The sequence below is a fragment of the Amyelois transitella genome, chromosome W (genome assembly GCF_032362555.1).
Source record: "Amyelois transitella isolate CPQ chromosome W, ilAmyTran1.1, whole genome shotgun sequence".
Taxonomy (NCBI): Eukaryota; Metazoa; Arthropoda; class Insecta; order Lepidoptera; family Pyralidae; genus Amyelois; species Amyelois transitella.
This window is the reverse complement of record NC_083536.1, coordinates 7,208,631-7,227,212: the sequence shown is the minus strand read 5'-3', so window position 1 is coordinate 7,227,212 and position 18,582 is coordinate 7,208,631. Positions and strand designations below refer to the sequence as shown.

Here is an 18,582-nt window from a genome sequence, read left to right as displayed (position 1 = left end):
CCAGGCCTTGCGATTGTTTCCATAATCTACTGGCAGAGATCGTACATTTTTAAAGCATCTGGGGTTCTTTGACTTGCCGATAATAATTAACAGCTTTTTTTTTTATCGTGCCATTCATGTTAGCTGCTACCATCACAGTTATTCTGTCTTTTGAAAGTTTACCTCCCGAACATTTTTCACCTTTAAATTTTAATGTTTTATCTGGCGTTAGCTTATAGAATAATCTGGTTTCGTCTGCATTAAAAATGTTGTCGTCACTAAATTTTGCTCGCAAATTAGGCCAAACTTTTGTTAGCCACTCTGTCACATCACTCTGTTCAACCGACAATGACTCTCCAGCAATTTTTCCGGCGACAATATTGTGTCTAGTCTTGAAACGGCTAATCCAACTCGCGGAACAATTAAAGTTAAGAATATTTAAATCTTTAGCAAAACAACTTGCCTTTTCTTGAAGCATGGGCCCATTGACGGGTATTCCTCGATTACGTTGCAGCTTAAACCACTGTAAAAGTGCCACATCAACTTGTTCTTGAGACGACTCCCTCACGCGTTTAGGTTTTAAAACGTTTGCGTTAAACAAAGGTTCTATTTTGTGTTTATTCTTTTTTATTGGGGATATAGTCGAGTGATTTACACCAAGTTCCTTCGCAATAGTTAGGGGAAAGGTGTACATAATGATCCCTCTAAGGGAGAAGGCTAATTGTGGCCAAAGTATTGAAGCTAGAGTAAATCTGTAAAAACCTTTGGATAGTTCATTTAATTGGCCGTATTTTGGAATACAACTCTTTTTGGGCGGCTTTATATTTTCTGTTTTATTTGTGATTTTCCAAACCTCTACTATCATCATCATTTTGTACACCGGGGTGGGTAAAATGATTCCTGGGGTAGGGTTAAAATGATCCCGAGGATTATATTGCCCCCAGAGTAAAAAAATAAACTAAATTAGTTATTCTAATCAGTCTTTATTAGTTTTTTCATATCACAATTGACATTTAACTGTTATAATGCCTGTAATTAGTCAGATCAGTATCTTATATCTTAATATAGCTATAGAAACCCAGTCTTTCAGCCAGTGAAACTTAAAGTTATAAAAAAAGAACTCAACATAATAATTTTAAACGGGCTGTTTCCAATTCAATACCTAACTATGATTAATAGTCTTGTTGAATCAACTACCAAAAAAATTTCAATAACAAAACAAAGAAACCCAGTCTTATGGGTCAATAAATCTGAAACAAAAAACATTTCTGAACCTAATTTAAATATCTGACTATGATTAACAGTCTATTAAAATCAACTACTAGAAAACATTTTAATAATAGGTAAAGGATCAACTTATTCAGAGATCTAATTGCTTCCTTATATTTCCACGGCGATCTACACAAAAGTCGCATATAAAATACGTCACATATAAAATCTTCGTCGTCACTATCGAGTCCAGCGCATGCTTCGTGTCCCCATTTTAAACATTCCACACAGCGGATCCAACCTTCTCCCATAGTGTCTTTTGAATAAGGTTCCGTGCAGAACAAGCACTCTGCGTCCTCTTCTTCTACAGAAGATTCTGACTCATAAGAGTTCCTGGCTGTCCTTGCTCGTCTTCCAATTTTTTGTTTTTTACTGTTCTTCTTTTTATCTCCTTGTTTTTTTATTTTCTTTGTTTCCTTGAATCGTTTTTTTTCCTTTGCCAACTCCTTTTCCCTTAGATTTCTTACCCTCTTCTTTTTCTTTCTTTTTTTGCGTTTCTTCTTCTAAATAGCTTTTATAAGGTGTGCTAGTTAAAACCGTTGTATCTATTTTTCGTTTTCTTACATTCTTACTTCTTTTTCGGTCTATTTTTGGCAAAGGTTGAAGGTCTCGTGGAGAATATACACCAAAAGATGTTGATGGTAAATCTAATAATGATTTGGAGGCTGTGACAGTGCCAATCTCTTGAGGTTTTGTAGAATTCAGGGACACTGGTGGATCGTTTTGAATATAAGTATATTCTTGCGAAAGTAATGAAGGTGATGATGTTGGAGTCCTATTTGAATCTAAGATTTGTGGTGAAGGTGTTCTACAATCATTTATAAGTAATGTATCTGTCGTATTGGTATCATATACCCCCGACTCAGGTTGTTGTGGATCAGGAACAGCAACTGTTTGATCAACTTGGGCATCAACAGCGTCGTTTAAAGCAGATTCCGAAGTACTGGGAACCTCGTTTTGAGCAGCCGCTTCCATATCAGTAGTTTCTGCAGCCACAAAGTCCACATCGCCGAAAATATCCTGATTCATAGGACAAATTCCACATTTAGAAAATCCATTTATCGCATTTAATGGCACCGCTGCTCTAAGATAAGCCCCTGCAAAGATTTTTGTAATTTGAAACACTGACACCACTCTTCCCGGATTATTATTCATCCACTTTTCTAATTCCTGATTATGATAGACGCTGAGAGGATACATTACTCCTACATCCAGGGGCTGTAGTTTATGCGTGCAATGTGGAGGCAAGCATAAAATTGTGACGTGATTTTCTCTGGCTTTTAATACCACATTCAAGTTTTTGGTGTGCGACAAATGCCCATCTAAAATTAAAAGGACTGGATCATCTGCCGAAGGCTTCGCATGAGCTAAAAAATGATCAAACCATTGATCAAAAACTTCAAGTTTCATCCAACCACTTGAATTGCATGCATAAGCAGATCCTGGGGGTGCACCATCCATTAATTCTATCTTCATTCTTACTCTTCGAAATATAAACATCGGTGGTAAAAATGTACCAGCTGCGGAACAACAAATAACCGCTGTTGTCGTCTCACCTCTTTCAGCCGAAGTAACTCTTGCCACTTGTTTACGACCAGCTTTAGCGAATACTTTTGTGTTTTTTGTTGGCACTGTACATATGCTAGTCTCATCAACATTGAATATTCTGTGTGGATGGAAATGATGTTTTTCCTGAATGTCTTTTAACACAGAAAAGAATTTATCAACGACAGGTTTATTAAAGGCTCTAGCTCGTGCTGCTGATGTTGATTCTGGACTTCGGAGAGCTATATCGGGATGCCGTTTTCTAAAACCTCTCAACCAATCAACACCGGCTCTTTCTTTCTCAGTTGAAAATGGATGCTTAATGTTGTTCTTCGTCGCCAGCTAATACGCCAGAGAAAGTACATCTTGTTTGGTTAGGCCATACATCCTAGATTCCATGTCTGTTATGTGCTGAATTAGTTATTTTTCTTGATCAGGTGAAAACACCGTTTGTTTACTTCCTAGGGTCTTAACTGCGCCAACAGCAACTTTATTTTTGCCTTTGGCTCTTCTTTTCAGGCTCATCACAGGTACCGAGAACTTGCTGGCTGTTTTATATGGCATGCCTTTTTTTACTTCTTCGAGTGCTCGTGACATAGCCTCCTCGCTCCATTTTTGCCGGTCTGTCTTTCTTTGATAATTTCGCGGCATCTGCAAATGATATATAAAAGCTATACATGCTACACACACTTAAATTTCGACATACATATACACACACACTCACACATACACACGTACATAAACATACAAAAACGTATATTATATTTTTATGTTCAAAAAAACCAAAAGTGAAGGGGTAAAATGATCCTGGGATCATTTTACACTCATACGCAGGGATCGTTTGACCCCAAATACAATTTTTTTTTTTATTATTGAAAAGTAACCTCAATTTGTCGCCTTAGCGAAATCGAACCGCACTTAAACAACACTTGATTATGATTCAAAGTCGAAAATAAAACGTTAATTCACTGAAATACAACACCATCCAAATAATACAACATTGATTTGACGCTTACCTTACATTGAACACAGCAATTTTCTTTTTTTTTAATATTAATCGGCGCACGATGCTTAGACCGCCATGATATTTCACTGGTGAACTGAGCGGGGAGCGGGGAAGACGTTTGCATATAAATCTAATAGATGGCACTAGTAATTTACCGACAACGATGGGGAATCATTTGACCTCGAGGAATCATTTTGTACACCTATCCCCTACATTCGACTCGCCAGCTTCTAAACGTTGTAAAATAAAACTTTTTTCTTCAATAGAGAAACTTTTTCGCTTAGCCATTTTAGTACGCGCACTCACTTGTCACCCGCAAATTAGGAAATGTAACATAAACAAAACAGACAGTCCGCGATGCATGGGCTAGGTAGGTGCGCGGGGCGGGGATAGCTTCTATTATGTACCTATAACTTAGATTTGTTTGTAAACACGTCGACGCACGTCGTTATAACCGGACAATGTGCGTTGAATTCCGTCGTTAAAAGCGGTCGGTCGTTATAAGCGGAGTCGTAATAAACGAATGTACTTTCATAGTGGCTCGATACGAAACCAAACATATGTCTATAGTTGCGTCGCTAAAAACGGTTGGTTGTTATATGCGAAGTCGTACTAAACGGATTCTACTGTATTTCCTTATGACCTCACTATTTGTTTCATTAAGTATTATTTTTAAGGTTCTCTTGAGTCGGCACGCATTTTTCAAACTTTTAGTTAGCCATGGATTCTTAGGTTTATGTATTTTTTAGTTTAATTTTTTGTATGGGGATATGTTTGCTTAAGAGATCTTGTATCAAAAGGTGAAATTTATTATAATTATTTTGAAGATCAGTTGATTTGCCGCTTAAAATATATTTCCAGTCAATTTCTCTTAGTGAATTTTTAAATTCGGTGATGTTTTTATCTGAAAAAAGTCGTTTCTTTATAGTTGGTATTTTGGTTTTTGTAGAAGTTTGAGGTTTTCCCTCAATTTTTATATTTACAGACTTGTGATCTGATAGTCCGTGGTCTCTTACTGTCGATTCCTTGACCTGGTCAATATTATTTGAAAAAATTAAATCTATTATTGTCGAAGTCTTCTTTGTAACTCTAGTTGGATCTTTGATTGATTGGTGGAAATTATATGACTTCATGAAATTAATTAATTTTCTTGCAGCTTTCCTATTCTTTTTATTTAATTGGTCTATATTAAAGTCGCCTCCAATTAGAACATGTTTTTTATAGTCAGTCTTATTTATTTGTGTTAGTAGTCGTGTCATTTGTTCATAAAAAAGAATAATTTTTCTCCTCGCTCTATACAGTCCTACAATAACAGTGTTGCTTTGGGGTCTCTATTGCACTAAACTCAATAACAAATTCTTTAGAAAATACAATAACAATATCTTGCCTCTCTATACATTCAATATTACTGTTAACAAATATACAGACTCCGCCAAGCTTGTGAATTTCTCGACAATATTTGGAAACTAAGGTATAACTAGGTAATTTAATTGACTCACAAAATTCCCTTTTTCAACTGATTTCTGACAATGAAATAACGTCAAATTTTAAGGATGATACTAATTCTTCTATTAAGTGCAATTTATTACCGATACCTTGTATATTTTGGAATATGATGTTATAGTGTTTGTCGAAATAACTGGCTTTGGGGTCTTGAAGTTTGCCTAATGTCAGCTTGGGATGGTACCTGATTTTCTTCCATATCTGTTCTTATTACGGGTGTTTGCAATGTATCGTTATGTATATATGGTTTCCCATCTACGATCGTTTTATGTTTTCTATATAGGGGTTTAGCGTTCACATGTAAGATTTCTAAAAAAATATTATTTACTTGGTCGTACAGATCATATTCGTTTTTTTTTGAGGTCTCTAATTCTTGCAGTTCGCGTTGTATATAAGTAATATTTTTGTTAATTTTCGCTATTTTCTCCTCTGTGTCCTTGTGAGCAGTACTGCCGCACGATTACTAAAAACACTAGCGTGTTTTTCAAGTTTTCAAGATTTTCAAGTTCAAGTCAAACCCACATTTTCAAGTTTTGAGATACGAGCGAAAAACGCGCGAAATATTTAGAATTGTCGCCATTTCAAAACCATATGTCACACAACGAACTTTTAAATACCCAAAGATAGGCAATCAAAATCACTATTAAAAATCGATAATTTTAATAAGATTAATCAACTAGTATTTTGAAAATGAGCGTATAAGGCAGTTTTATTGTGTTTTTTAAATTTTTTTTTACTATGAATACTTTACTAAAAGATCATTAAGTATACCTTAGCGACCTTATAGCATATGATTCGAATATAAATATGACTTGCATTTTTAGGTTCTAAAAACTAGTCTACAATAAATTACTAAAATATCGTTAAGGTGTTTAACGACGTTTTAGTTATTTATTGAGAGCTCTAAATTAGAAACAAAACATGACTGTATCAACTCAAAAGCTTTTTAACAACCTTCAAGACTAGCTTTGCAGTGTTGCTACATTGCTGTATTTTTTTTCTCTATTGTTTACCTTATTATTAAAACACTTAAAAGACGTTACGCCCAAAACCTTGAACATAAGCGATCTTTTAGCTGTGACTTTAGGTTGGAAAAGTTTATGCAATTATAGAAAAATAGGAACATTAACTACCAAATTGAAACAAAATAGGGTAAGAGTGGCCACCTTCGTACACCTTTTTTTCTATGGCTTATAAAAAATTAACTAACTGATATTATTGACTTATTTTAGTACTATGTTATCATGAATATTCTAGGCATTAATAAAACTTACAACAATTTCGAAAAAAATCAAACGTGCGCTATCAATGACGATTTTTCTGAAAAATGGGAATCGTGCGAATGTGCCCCATAGCAAGGGTACATTCGTACAGTGCCTAGGGTGCTTTCGTACATGGTAGGGACCTTTCGTACAATGAAATAAGAAAACTATTTACTTATTCAACACATATATTTTTTAATCACTTTTATACATATTATGTAATATTAGCTCTTGTACTTATAATTATTCAATATTGACGTCAATTATAATTAAAGCAGTCTTTACTTGGTTAATTCTAGAAATACCTTTAGTTTTCAACATAAAAGTTAAAGAAAATTTACCATTTAATATAAAAAAATATTTAAAAAAATGCTTATTTTAAGATATTTTTATAGCATTAATATTAATTGCACGAAAAGAGATTTATATTTATTAAAAAATATATATTAATTCTAACAAACAATGTAATTAGTTAAAGTCAGTATCATCCAAAACAAAATAATTTTACACAAAAGAAGCTTAAATAATAGTCAACATTGGACCAAATAGTCTTATAAACTTTTCGTACCCATTAGGTACAGTTAGTTGAAATTTATATTTATAACCTATTTAGGTATATAAACCTGCAATAATAATCAAATTATTAAACTACTGAACATTATACCCAATAAGGTTCTCTCAAAACAAAATATGTTTGCAGTCCTTGCAGTGCTTGCTGATTTGGGTGGAGGTAAAACTGCAACGACGTCCGACAAAAAGACCGTTCCTTCATCTATCACATTTGGAAAAACAAACTTCCAAGAACCTGGTTTCTTTCTTAAAAAAGAAACGTGATATTCCATTGGTCCATATTTCTTTAAAACTTTTCCGACATAATGAAGAACAGTTGACTTTTTTTCAAATTGTACTAATACGAAAGTTTCTTCATTAATGTTTTGGCTCAATACTGGTTCTTCTTTATTAGTTGCTTCTTCAAAATCCGATGCTTCAGTCGATAAAGGTGAAGAACTGCTCTCCCTTAAACTTATATTAATTTCATCTTCACTATCAGTTTCTAACTCTGCATCTTTTTTTTGTATCTTTGGTTTCGTTATTTTATCAGTCTTGACTATCATCTTCAATGCACGCTTCATTTCTTTAGCTTTATTTCTTCTTTCTTGCTCTTGTTTTTTCATTTCCTTTGCCTTTTGTATTTCTAGAAGCCTTTGCTTTTCTGGTGTGTCTGTGTAAATTCTAGATTTTCCTGGTAATTTTCCTTTCTTCGCCTTTGTACTTTGACTCTTATTTACTTTAGGATAGGGTCGAACTGCCTCTGGAGTTATTAGTCCAGGAGCAGATGATGATGGTGCATCAAAGTCTATTGATTGTAGCAGCAGGGATGATGACGATGGCGGTGAATTCAGTGGAGTTGATTGTTCAACAATTACGTTTTCTTCACTAGGGTCTTCTTGTTGTTGCCTATTAATATTTATAGTAGCGTTAGAATTGGATTGGTAAACTTGAACCGGAGCAAAATCTTCGTCACTAAAAGCAAGTTTATTATATGGCCATATGCCCGTTTTTTCAAAACGGGCATATGGCCATATAAGTCATATATCATCATCAATGTCACCATCATCGTTGTCGGCAGCAACACTGGCACTGTCTCGGACAAATCCAGCGTGTTTATAACAGTTGGAAATCGTTGCTGACGTAAGTTTGTTCCAGGCATCATATATCATGAGAATGGCATCCAGTATGGTGATTTTCGGATTTTTGGCGCTACAGGCGTCTTTATTTGCCTCAAGACTGGCGATAATTTTTAGAACCAAGTTTTTACGAAAGTTAGACTTTAACGCCCGAATAATTCCTTGGTCCATAGGTTGTAGTGTAGATGTTGTGTTAGGAGGCAGGAATACGAGAGTTATGCTTCTCAAGTCGCTGACTGACGGATGAGCTGGACAATTATCAACCAGAAGCAGGATCTTTTTCTTTTTTTTATTCAGTTCTCGATCCCAGTCCCGCACCCACTTGACAAAAATATCAGACGTCATCCAGGCCTTGCGATTGTTTCCATAATCTACTGGCAGAGATCGTACATTTTTAAAGCATCTGGGGTTCTTTGACTTGCCGATAATAATTAACAGCTTTTTTTTTTATCGTGCCATTCATGTTAGCTGCTACCATCACAGTTATTCTGTCTTTTGAAAGTTTACCTCCCGAACATTTTTCACCTTTAAATTTTAATGTTTTATCTGGCGTTAGCTTATAGAATAATCTGGTTTCGTCTGCATTAAAAATGTTGTCGTCACTAAATTTTGCTCGCAAATTAGGCCAAACTTTTGTTAGCCACTCTGTCACATCACTCTGTTCAACCGACAATGACTCTCCAGCAATTTTTCCGGCGACAATATTGTGTCTAGTCTTGAAACGGCTAATCCAACTCGCGGAACAATTAAAGTTAAGAATATTTAAATCTTTAGCAAAACAACTTGCCTTTTCTTGAAGCATGGGCCCATTGACGGGTATTCCTCGATTACGTTGCAGCTTAAACCACTGTAAAAGTGCCACATCAACTTGTTCTTGAGACGACTCCCTCACGCGTTTAGGTTTTAAAACGTTTGCGTTAAACAAAGGTTCTATTTTGTGTTTATTCTTTTTTATTGGGGATATAGTCGAGTGATTTACACCAAGTTCCTTCGCAATAGTTAGGGGAAAGGTGTACATAATGATCCCTCTAAGGGAGAAGGCTAATTGTGGCCAAAGTATTGAAGCTAGAGTAAATCTGTAAAAACCTTTGGATAGTTCATTTAATTGGCCGTATTTTGGAATACAACTCTTTTTGGGCGGCTTTATATTTTCTGTTTTATTTGTGATTTTCCAAACCTCTACTATCATCATCATTTTGTACACCGGGGTGGGTAAAATGATTCCTGGGGTAGGGTTAAAATGATCCCGAGGATTATATTGCCCCCAGAGTAAAAAAATAAACTAAATTAGTTATTCTAATCAGTCTTTATTAGTTTTTTCATATCACAATTGACATTTAACTGTTATAATGCCTGTAATTAGTCAGATCAGTATCTTATATCTTAATATAGCTATAGAAACCCAGTCTTTCAGCCAGTGAAACTTAAAGTTATAAAAAAAGAACTCAACATAATAATTTTAAACGGGCTGTTTCCAATTCAATACCTAACTATGATTAATAGTCTTGTTGAATCAACTACCAAAAAAATTTCAATAACAAAACAAAGAAACCCAGTCTTATGGGTCAATAAATCTGAAACAAAAAACATTTCTGAACCTAATTTAAATATCTGACTATGATTAACAGTCTATTAAAATCAACTACTAGAAAACATTTTAATAATAGGTAAAGGATCAACTTATTCAGAGATCTAATTGCTTCCTTATATTTCCACGGCGATCTACACAAAAGTCGCATATAAAATACGTCACATATAAAATCTTCGTCGTCACTATCGAGTCCAGCGCATGCTTCGTGTCCCCATTTTAAACATTCCACACAGCGGATCCAACCTTCTCCCATAGTGTCTTTTGAATAAGGTTCCGTGCAGAACAAGCACTCTGCGTCCTCTTCTTCTACAGAAGATTCTGACTCATAAGAGTTCCTGGCTGTCCTTGCTCGTCTTCCAATTTTTTGTTTTTTACTGTTCTTCTTTTTATCTCCTTGTTTTTTATTTTCTTTGTTTCCTTGAATCGTTTTTTTTCCTTTGCCAACTCCTTTTCCCTTAGATTTCTTACCCTCTTCTTTTTCTTTCTTTTTTTGCGTTTCTTCTTCTAAATAGCTTTTATAAGGTGTGCTAGTTAAAACCGTTGTATCTATTTTTCGTTTTCTTACATTCTTACTTCTTTTTCGGTCTATTTTTGGCAAAGGTTGAAGGTCTCGTGGAGAATATACACCAAAAGATGTTGATGGTAAATCTAATAATGATTTGGAGGCTGTGACAGTGCCAATCTCTTGAGGTTTTGTAGAATTCAGGGACACTGGTGGATCGTTTTGAATATAAGTATATTCTTGCGAAAGTAATGAAGGTGATGATGTTGGAGTCCTATTTGAATCTAAGATTTGTGGTGAAGGTGTTCTACAATCATTTATAAGTAATGTATCTGTCGTATTGGTATCATATACCCCCGACTCAGGTTGTTGTGGATCAGGAACAGCAACTGTTTGATCAACTTGGGCGTCAACAGCGTCGTTTAAAGCAGATTCCGAAGTACTGGGAACCTCGTTTTGAGCAGCCGCTTCCATATCAGTAGTTTCTGCAGCCACAAAGTCCACATCGCCGAAAATATCCTGATTCATAGGACAAATTCCACATTTAGAAAATCCATTTATCGCATTTAATGGCACCGCTGCTCTAAGATAAGCCCCTGCAAAGATTTTTGTAATTTGAAACACTGACACCACTCTTCCCGGATTATTATTCATCCACTTTTCTAATTCCTGATTATGATAGACGCTGAGAGGATACATTACTCCTACATCCAGGGGCTGTAGTTTATGCGTGCAATGTGGAGGCAAGCATAAAATTGTGACGTGATTTTCTCTGGCTTTTAATACCACATTCAAGTTTTTGGTGTGCGACAAATGCCCATCTAAAATTAAAAGGACTGGATCATCTGCCGAAGGCTTCGCATGAGCTAAAAAATGATCAAACCATTGATCAAAAACTTCAAGTTTCATCCAACCACTTGAATTGCATGCATAAGCAGATCCTGGGGGTGCACCATCCATTAATTCTATCTTCATTCTTACTCTTCGAAATATAAACATCGGTGGTAAAAATGTACCAGCTGCGGAACAACAAATAACCGCTGTTGTCGTCTCACCTCTTTCAGCCGAAGTAACTCTTGCCACTTGTTTACGACCAGCTTTAGCGAATACTTTTGTGTTTTTTGTTGGCACTGTACATATGCTAGTCTCATCAACATTGAATATTCTGTGTGGATGGAAATGATGTTTTTCCTGAATGTCTTTTAACACAGAAAAGAATTTATCAACGACAGGTTTATTAAAGGCTCTAGCTCGTGCTGCTGATGTTGATTCTGGACTTCGGAGAGCTATATCGGGATGCCGTTTTCTAAAACCTCTCAACCAATCAACACCGGCTCTTTCTTTCTCAGTTGAAAATGGATGCTTAATGTTGTTCTTCGTCGCCAGCTAATACGCCAGAGAAAGTACATCTTGTTTGGTTAGGCCATACATCCTAGATTCCATGTCTGTTATGTGCTGAATTAGTTATTTTTCTTGATCAGGTGAAAACACCGTTTGTTTACTTCCTAGGGTCTTAACTGCGCCAACAGCAACTTTATTTTTGCCTTTGGCTCTTCTTTTCAGGCTCATCACAGGTACCGAGAACTTGCTGGCTGTTTTATATGGCATGCCTTTTTTTACTTCTTCGAGTGCTCGTGACATAGCCTCCTCGCTCCATTTTTGCCGGTCTGTCTTTCTTTGATAATTTCGCGGCATCTGCAAATGATATATAAAAGCTATACATGCTACACACACTTAAATTTCGACATACATATACACACACACTCACACATACACACGTACATAAACATACAAAAACGTATATTATATTTTTATGTTCAAAAAAACCAAAAGTGAAGGGGTAAAATGATCCTGGGATCATTTTACACTCATACGCAGGGATCGTTTGACCCCAAATACAATTTTTTTTTTATTATTGAAAAGTAACCTCAATTTGTCGCCTTAGCGAAATCGAACCGCACTTAAACAACACTTGATTATGATTCAAAGTCGAAAATAAAACGTTAATTCACTGAAATACAACACCATCCAAATAATACAACATTGATTTGACGCTTACCTTACATTGAACACAGCAATTTTCTTTTTTTTTAATATTAATCGGCGCACGATGCTTAGACCGCCATGATATTTCACTGGTGAACTGAGCGGGGAGCGGGGAAGACGTTTGCATATAAATCTAATAGATGGCACTAGTAATTTACCGACAACGATGGGGAATCATTTGACCTCGAGGAATCATTTTGTACACCTATCCCCTACATTCGACTCGCCAGCTTCTAAACGTTGTAAAATAAAACTTTTTTCTTCAATAGAGAAACTTTTTCGCTTAGCCATTTTAGTACGCGCACTCACTTGTCACCCGCAAATTAGGAAATGTAACATAAACAAAACAGACAGTCCGCGATGCATGGGCTAGGTAGGTGCGCGGGGCGGGGATAGCTTCTATTATGTACCTATAACTTAGATTTGTTTGTAAACACGTCGACGCACGTCGTTATAACCGGACAATGTGCGTTGAATTCCGTCGTTAAAAGCGGTCGGTCGTTATAAGCGGAGTCGTAATAAACGAATGTACTTTCATAGTGGCTCGATACGAAACCAAACATATGTCTATAGTTGCGTCGCTAAAAACGGTTGGTTGTTATATGCGAAGTCGTACTAAACGGATTCTACTGTATTTCCTTATGACCTCACTATTTGTTTCATTAAGTATTATTTTTAAGGTTCTCTTGAGTCGGCACGCATTTTTCAAACTTTTAGTTAGCCATGGATTCTTAGGTTTATGTATTTTTTAGTTTAATTTTTTGTATGGGGATATGTTTGCTTAAGAGATCTTGTATCAAAAGGTGAAATTTATTATAATTATTTTGAAGATCAGTTGATTTGCCGCTTAAAATATATTTCCAGTCAATTTCTCTTAGTGAATTTTTAAATTCGGTGATGTTTTTATCTGAAAAAAGTCGTTTCTTTATAGTTGGTATTTTGGTTTTTGTAGAAGTTTGAGGTTTTCCCTCAATTTTTATATTTACAGACTTGTGATCTGATAGTCCGTGGTCTCTTACTGTCGATTCCTTGACCTGGTCAATATTATTTGAAAAAATTAAATCTATTATTGTCGAAGTCTTCTTTGTAACTCTAGTTGGATCTTTGATTGATTGGTGGAAATTATATGACTTCATGAAATTAATTAATTTTCTTGCAGCTTTCCTATTCTTTTTATTTAATTGGTCTATATTAAAGTCGCCTCCAATTAGAACATGTTTTTTATAGTCAGTCTTATTTATTTGTGTTAGTAGTCGTGTCATTTGTTCATAAAAAAGAATAATTTTTCTCCTCGCTCTATACAGTCCTACAATAACAGTGTTGCTTTGGGGTCTCTATTGCACTAAACTCAATAACAAATTCTTTAGAAAATACAATAACAATATCTTGCCTCTCTATACATTCAATATTACTGTTAACAAATATACAGACTCCGCCAAGCTTGTGAATTTCTCGACAATATTTGGAAACTAAGGTATAACTAGGTAATTTAATTGACTCACAAAATTCCCTTTTTCAACTGATTTCTGACAATGAAATAACGTCAAATTTTAAGGATGATACTAATTCTTCTATTAAGTGCAATTTATTACCGATACCTTGTATATTTTGGAATATGATGTTATAGTGTTTGTCGAAATAACTGGCTTTGGGGTCTTGAAGTTTGCCTAATGTCAGCTTGGGATGGTACCTGATTTTCTTCCATATCTGTTCTTATTACGGGTGTTTGCAATGTATCGTTATGTATATATGGTTTCCCATCTACGATCGTTTTATGTTTTCTATATAGGGGTTTAGCGTTCACATGTAAGATTTCTAAAAAAATATTATTTACTTGGTCGTACAGATCATATTCGTTTTCCTGTTGATTTTCAGGCAAACCATAGAGTACGATTTTTTTTGAGGTCTCTAATTCTTGCAGTTCGCGTTGTATATAAGTAATATTTTTGTTAATTTTCGCTATTTTCTCCTCTGTGTCCTTGTGAGCAGTACTGCCGCACGATTACTAAAAACACTAGCGTGTTTTTCAAGTTTTCAAGATTTTCAAGTTCAAGTCAAACCCACATTTTCAAGTTTTGAGATACGAGCGAAAAACGCGCGAAATATTTAGAATTGTCGCCATTTCAAAACCATATGTCACACAACGAACTTTTAAATACCCAAAGATAGGCAATCAAAATCACTATTAAAAATCGATAATTTTAATAAGATTAATCAACTAGTATTTTGAAAATGAGCGTATAAGGCAGTTTTATTGTGTTTTTTAAATTTTTTTTTACTATGAATACTTTACTAAAAGATCATTAAGTATACCTTAGCGACCTTATAGCATATGATTCGAATATAAATATGACTTGCATTTTTAGGTTCTAAAAACTAGTCTACAATAAATTACTAAAATATCGTTAAGGTGTTTAACGACGTTTTAGTTATTTATTGAGAGCTCTAAATTAGAAACAAAACATGACTGTATCAACTCAAAAGCTTTTTAACAACCTTCAAGACTAGCTTTGCAGTGTTGCTACATTGCTGTATTTTTTTTCTCTATTGTTTACCTTATTATTAAAACACTTAAAAGACGTTACGCCCAAAACCTTGAACATAAGCGATCTTTTAGCTGTGACTTTAGGTTGGAAAAGTTTATGCAATTATAGAAAAATAGGAACATTAACTACCAAATTGAAACAAAATAGGGTAAGAGTGGCCACCTTCGTACACCTTTTTTTCTATGGCTTATAAAAAATTAACTAACTGATATTATTGACTTATTTTAGTACTATGTTATCATGAATATTCTAGGCATTAATAAAACTTACAACAATTTCGAAAAAAATCAAACGTGCGCTATCAATGACGATTTTTCTGAAAAATGGGAATCGTGCGAATGTGCCCCATAGCAAGGGTACATTCGTACAGTGCCTAGGGTGCTTTCGTACATGGTAGGGACCTTTCGTACAATGAAATAAGAAAACTATTTACTTATTCAACACATATATTTTTTAATCACTTTTATACATATTATGTAATATTAGCTCTTGTACTTATAATTATTCAATATTGACGTCAATTATAATTAAAGCAGTCTTTACTTGGTTAATTCTAGAAATACCTTTAGTTTTCAACATAAAAGTTAAAGAAAATTTACCATTTAATATAAAAAAATATTTAAAAAAATGCTTATTTTAAGATATTTTTATAGCATTAATATTAATTGCACGAAAAGAGATTTATATTTATTAAAAAATATATATTAATTCTAACAAACAATGTAATTAGTTAAAGTCAGTATCATCCAAAACAAAATAATTTTACACAAAAGAAGCTTAAATAATAGTCAACATTGGACCAAATAGTCTTATAAACTTTTCGTACCCATTAGGTACAGTTAGTTGAAATTTATATTTATAACCTATTTAGGTATATAAACCTGCAATAATAATCAAATTATTAAACTACTGAACATTATACCCAATAAGGTTCTCTCAAAACAAAATATGTTTGCAGTCCTTGCAGTGCTTGCTGATTTGGGTGGAGGTAAAACTGCAACGACGTCCGACAAAAAGACCGTTCCTTCATCTATCACATTTGGAAAAACAAACTTCCAAGAACCTGGTTTCTTTCTTAAAAAAGAAACGTGATATTCCATTGGTCCATATTTCTTTAAAACTTTTCCGACATAATGAAGAACAGTTGACTTTTTTTCAAATTGTACTAATACGAAAGTTTCTTCATTAATGTTTTGGCTCAATACTGGTTCTTCTTTATTAGTTGCTTCTTCAAAATCCGATGCTTCAGTCGATAAAGGTGAAGAACTGCTCTCCCTTAAACTTATATTAATTTCATCTTCACTATCAGTTTCTAACTCTGCATCTTTTTTTTGTATCTTTGGTTTCGTTATTTTATCAGTCTTGACTATCATCTTCAATGCACGCTTCATTTCTTTAGCTTTATTTCTTCTTTCTTGCTCTTGTTTTTTCATTTCCTTTGCCTTTTGTATTTCTAGAAGCCTTTGCTTTTCTGGTGTGTCTGTGTAAATTCTAGATTTTCCTGGTAATTTTCCTTTCTTCGCCTTTGTACTTTGACTCTTATTTACTTTAGGATAGGGTCGAACTGCCTCTGGAGTTATTAGTCCAGGAGCAGATGATGATGGTGCATCAAAGTCTATTGATTGTAGCAGCAGGGATGATGACGATGGCGGTGAATTCAGTGGAGTTGATTGTTCAACAATTACGTTTTCTTCACTAGGGTCTTCTTGTTGTTGCCTATTAATATTTATAGTAGCGTTAGAATTGGATTGGTAAACTTGAACCGGAGCAAAATCTTCGTCACTAAAAGCAAGTTTATTATATGGCCATATGCCCGTTTTTTCAAAAGCACTCATTATGTTTTTATTGGTGAAGGATTCAAAGTAGGCTATTTTAGCTAATTTTGGGATTTGGTAAATGTTCATAGTCTTTCCTGGATTTGATACATGCCAGTCGTTATATGCTACTTTCAATTTGGCCTTAAAAGGGCCAAATACCCCTACGTCTAATGGCTGAAGACGGTGCGTTGTATGCGGAGAAAATGAGATATAAACTATGCCGTTGTCACGGGCGTAATCTATAGCTTCTACCGTGACGTGACTCTCATGATTATCGACCAATAACAGAATAGGGTTTTCTTTTGTGCATGATGTCTTCTTTTGAATATGTTTTAGCACTTGTATGAAAATTTCCGAATTTATCCACCCACTTCTTGTGGCAACACCCAAGCTACCTTCAGGGGCACCTGTCATAAAATGGTCCTTAAAATGCACTCTTGGAAAAATAAAAAGTGGCGGAATAGTGTTACCGCTGGCCGATATTATACCCCCGAAAGTTACAAGTTCACCTCTTTCTCCTGAGACTAGTTGGCCGACTTGCTTGCGACATTTTTCGGCTAATACTTTCGGTGTGCTCATAACAGTAGAAATTCCTGATTCATCAAAATTATAAATTCTGTCACAAGTAAAATTATATCTGGTCAGTACAGCTTCTAAATTATTAAAAAAGTCATTGACAGCAGTCTTATTAAAACCATACGCACGGGCAGCGCTTGTATTCTCCGGCTTTCTTAGACTTAAGTTGACATTACGGTGGCGATAACTTTTTGCCCAGTCCAAGCCAGCCATTCCATTATGATCCCAACTAGAAGGATACTCTAACTTATTTGCTTTTGCAAACTCATACGCTAATTGTCGAAGTTGTACAAGTGTAAGCCCGTAATTCATACGAGAACATTCTGCAATATAGTTATTTAGAAGTACTTCTTCTGACGTGGTGAATACCTGTTTAGACGTATATTTGGATGCAAAACTACGTAGGGGAGCTTCATTGGTAGTATTTTTTTTTATTTTTGCAAGTCGTAATTCCAGCGTAGAAGGCTTAATACCGTATTTGGCTGCCGATTTCCTTATAGATAACGTTTTATCTACGACTTCTTCTATAGCAGACTCCATCGCCACTTCATCTACATGTCCTGACCTCGAAGATTCCTTTTTCTTGTATACGCGCGGCATGGTCCTATAAATAAATTTAATATTATAATATTTGTTACAAAAAAAGTTTCATGGGGTACATCCGTACAGCACGGGGAGCATTCGTACATTATACGAATGCTCCCCACGTAAACTTGTACGAAAGTACCCCAACCCACGGTATCAGTAAATATTTTTTTAAATAAATAAATGGTTTAGAAATTTCTAAAAAACATCGTTAAAATATGAAACTAAAACTTTCATTCATCCATTAAATCAAACTTGTTATTCAATCAAAGCTATGATGCATCAGTAATATTGGTTTGAAATATTACAAAAAAAAATACTTACCGAGTATAAAAACACGTCACGACATGCAACGGCGAAGTTTTCGGCTGGACTGTCGCGGCGTTCCGTATGTGGCGCGGGTGTTGTGAATGTAATCTACGCACACTACTACAACAGCGCTGACACATTTACAACTCTAGTTAAGAACACTGTACGAAAGCTCCCTCTGTACGAAGGGTGGCACTTTCCCCCTATTATGTATTTTAAGGTTTATTAAAAGAAAGATATGTAACCTGCCTTGCTATGGTTCTCTAAAGAATAGGTAAATTATATCAAACCAAAATCTTCAAACTCAGACTTCAAATGAAACTAAACAGAAATAAAAAAAAAATTATAAAACTTATTA

General features: G+C 34.9%; 1 protein-coding gene across 1 annotated transcript; it reads right to left on the bottom strand.

The window, feature by feature from the left end:
* Nucleotides 1–1,359: 1,359 nt before the first annotated feature.
* Nucleotides 1,360–16,772, bottom strand: LOC132904128 (uncharacterized). The gene is made up of 9 exons (XM_060954050.1): nucleotides 16,143–16,772; nucleotides 14,226–14,252; nucleotides 11,924–12,040; nucleotides 10,312–10,864; nucleotides 8,494–8,623; nucleotides 7,512–8,022; nucleotides 3,328–3,444; nucleotides 2,104–2,268; nucleotides 1,360–1,377 (listed from the first exon to the last, which is right to left on the bottom strand). Exons 1-9 carry the CDS (start codon nucleotides 16,770–16,772, stop codon nucleotides 1,360–1,362), a joined length of 2,268 nt encoding a protein of 755 aa, XP_060810033.1.
* Between the last annotated feature and the right edge of the window lie 1,810 nt (nucleotides 16,773–18,582).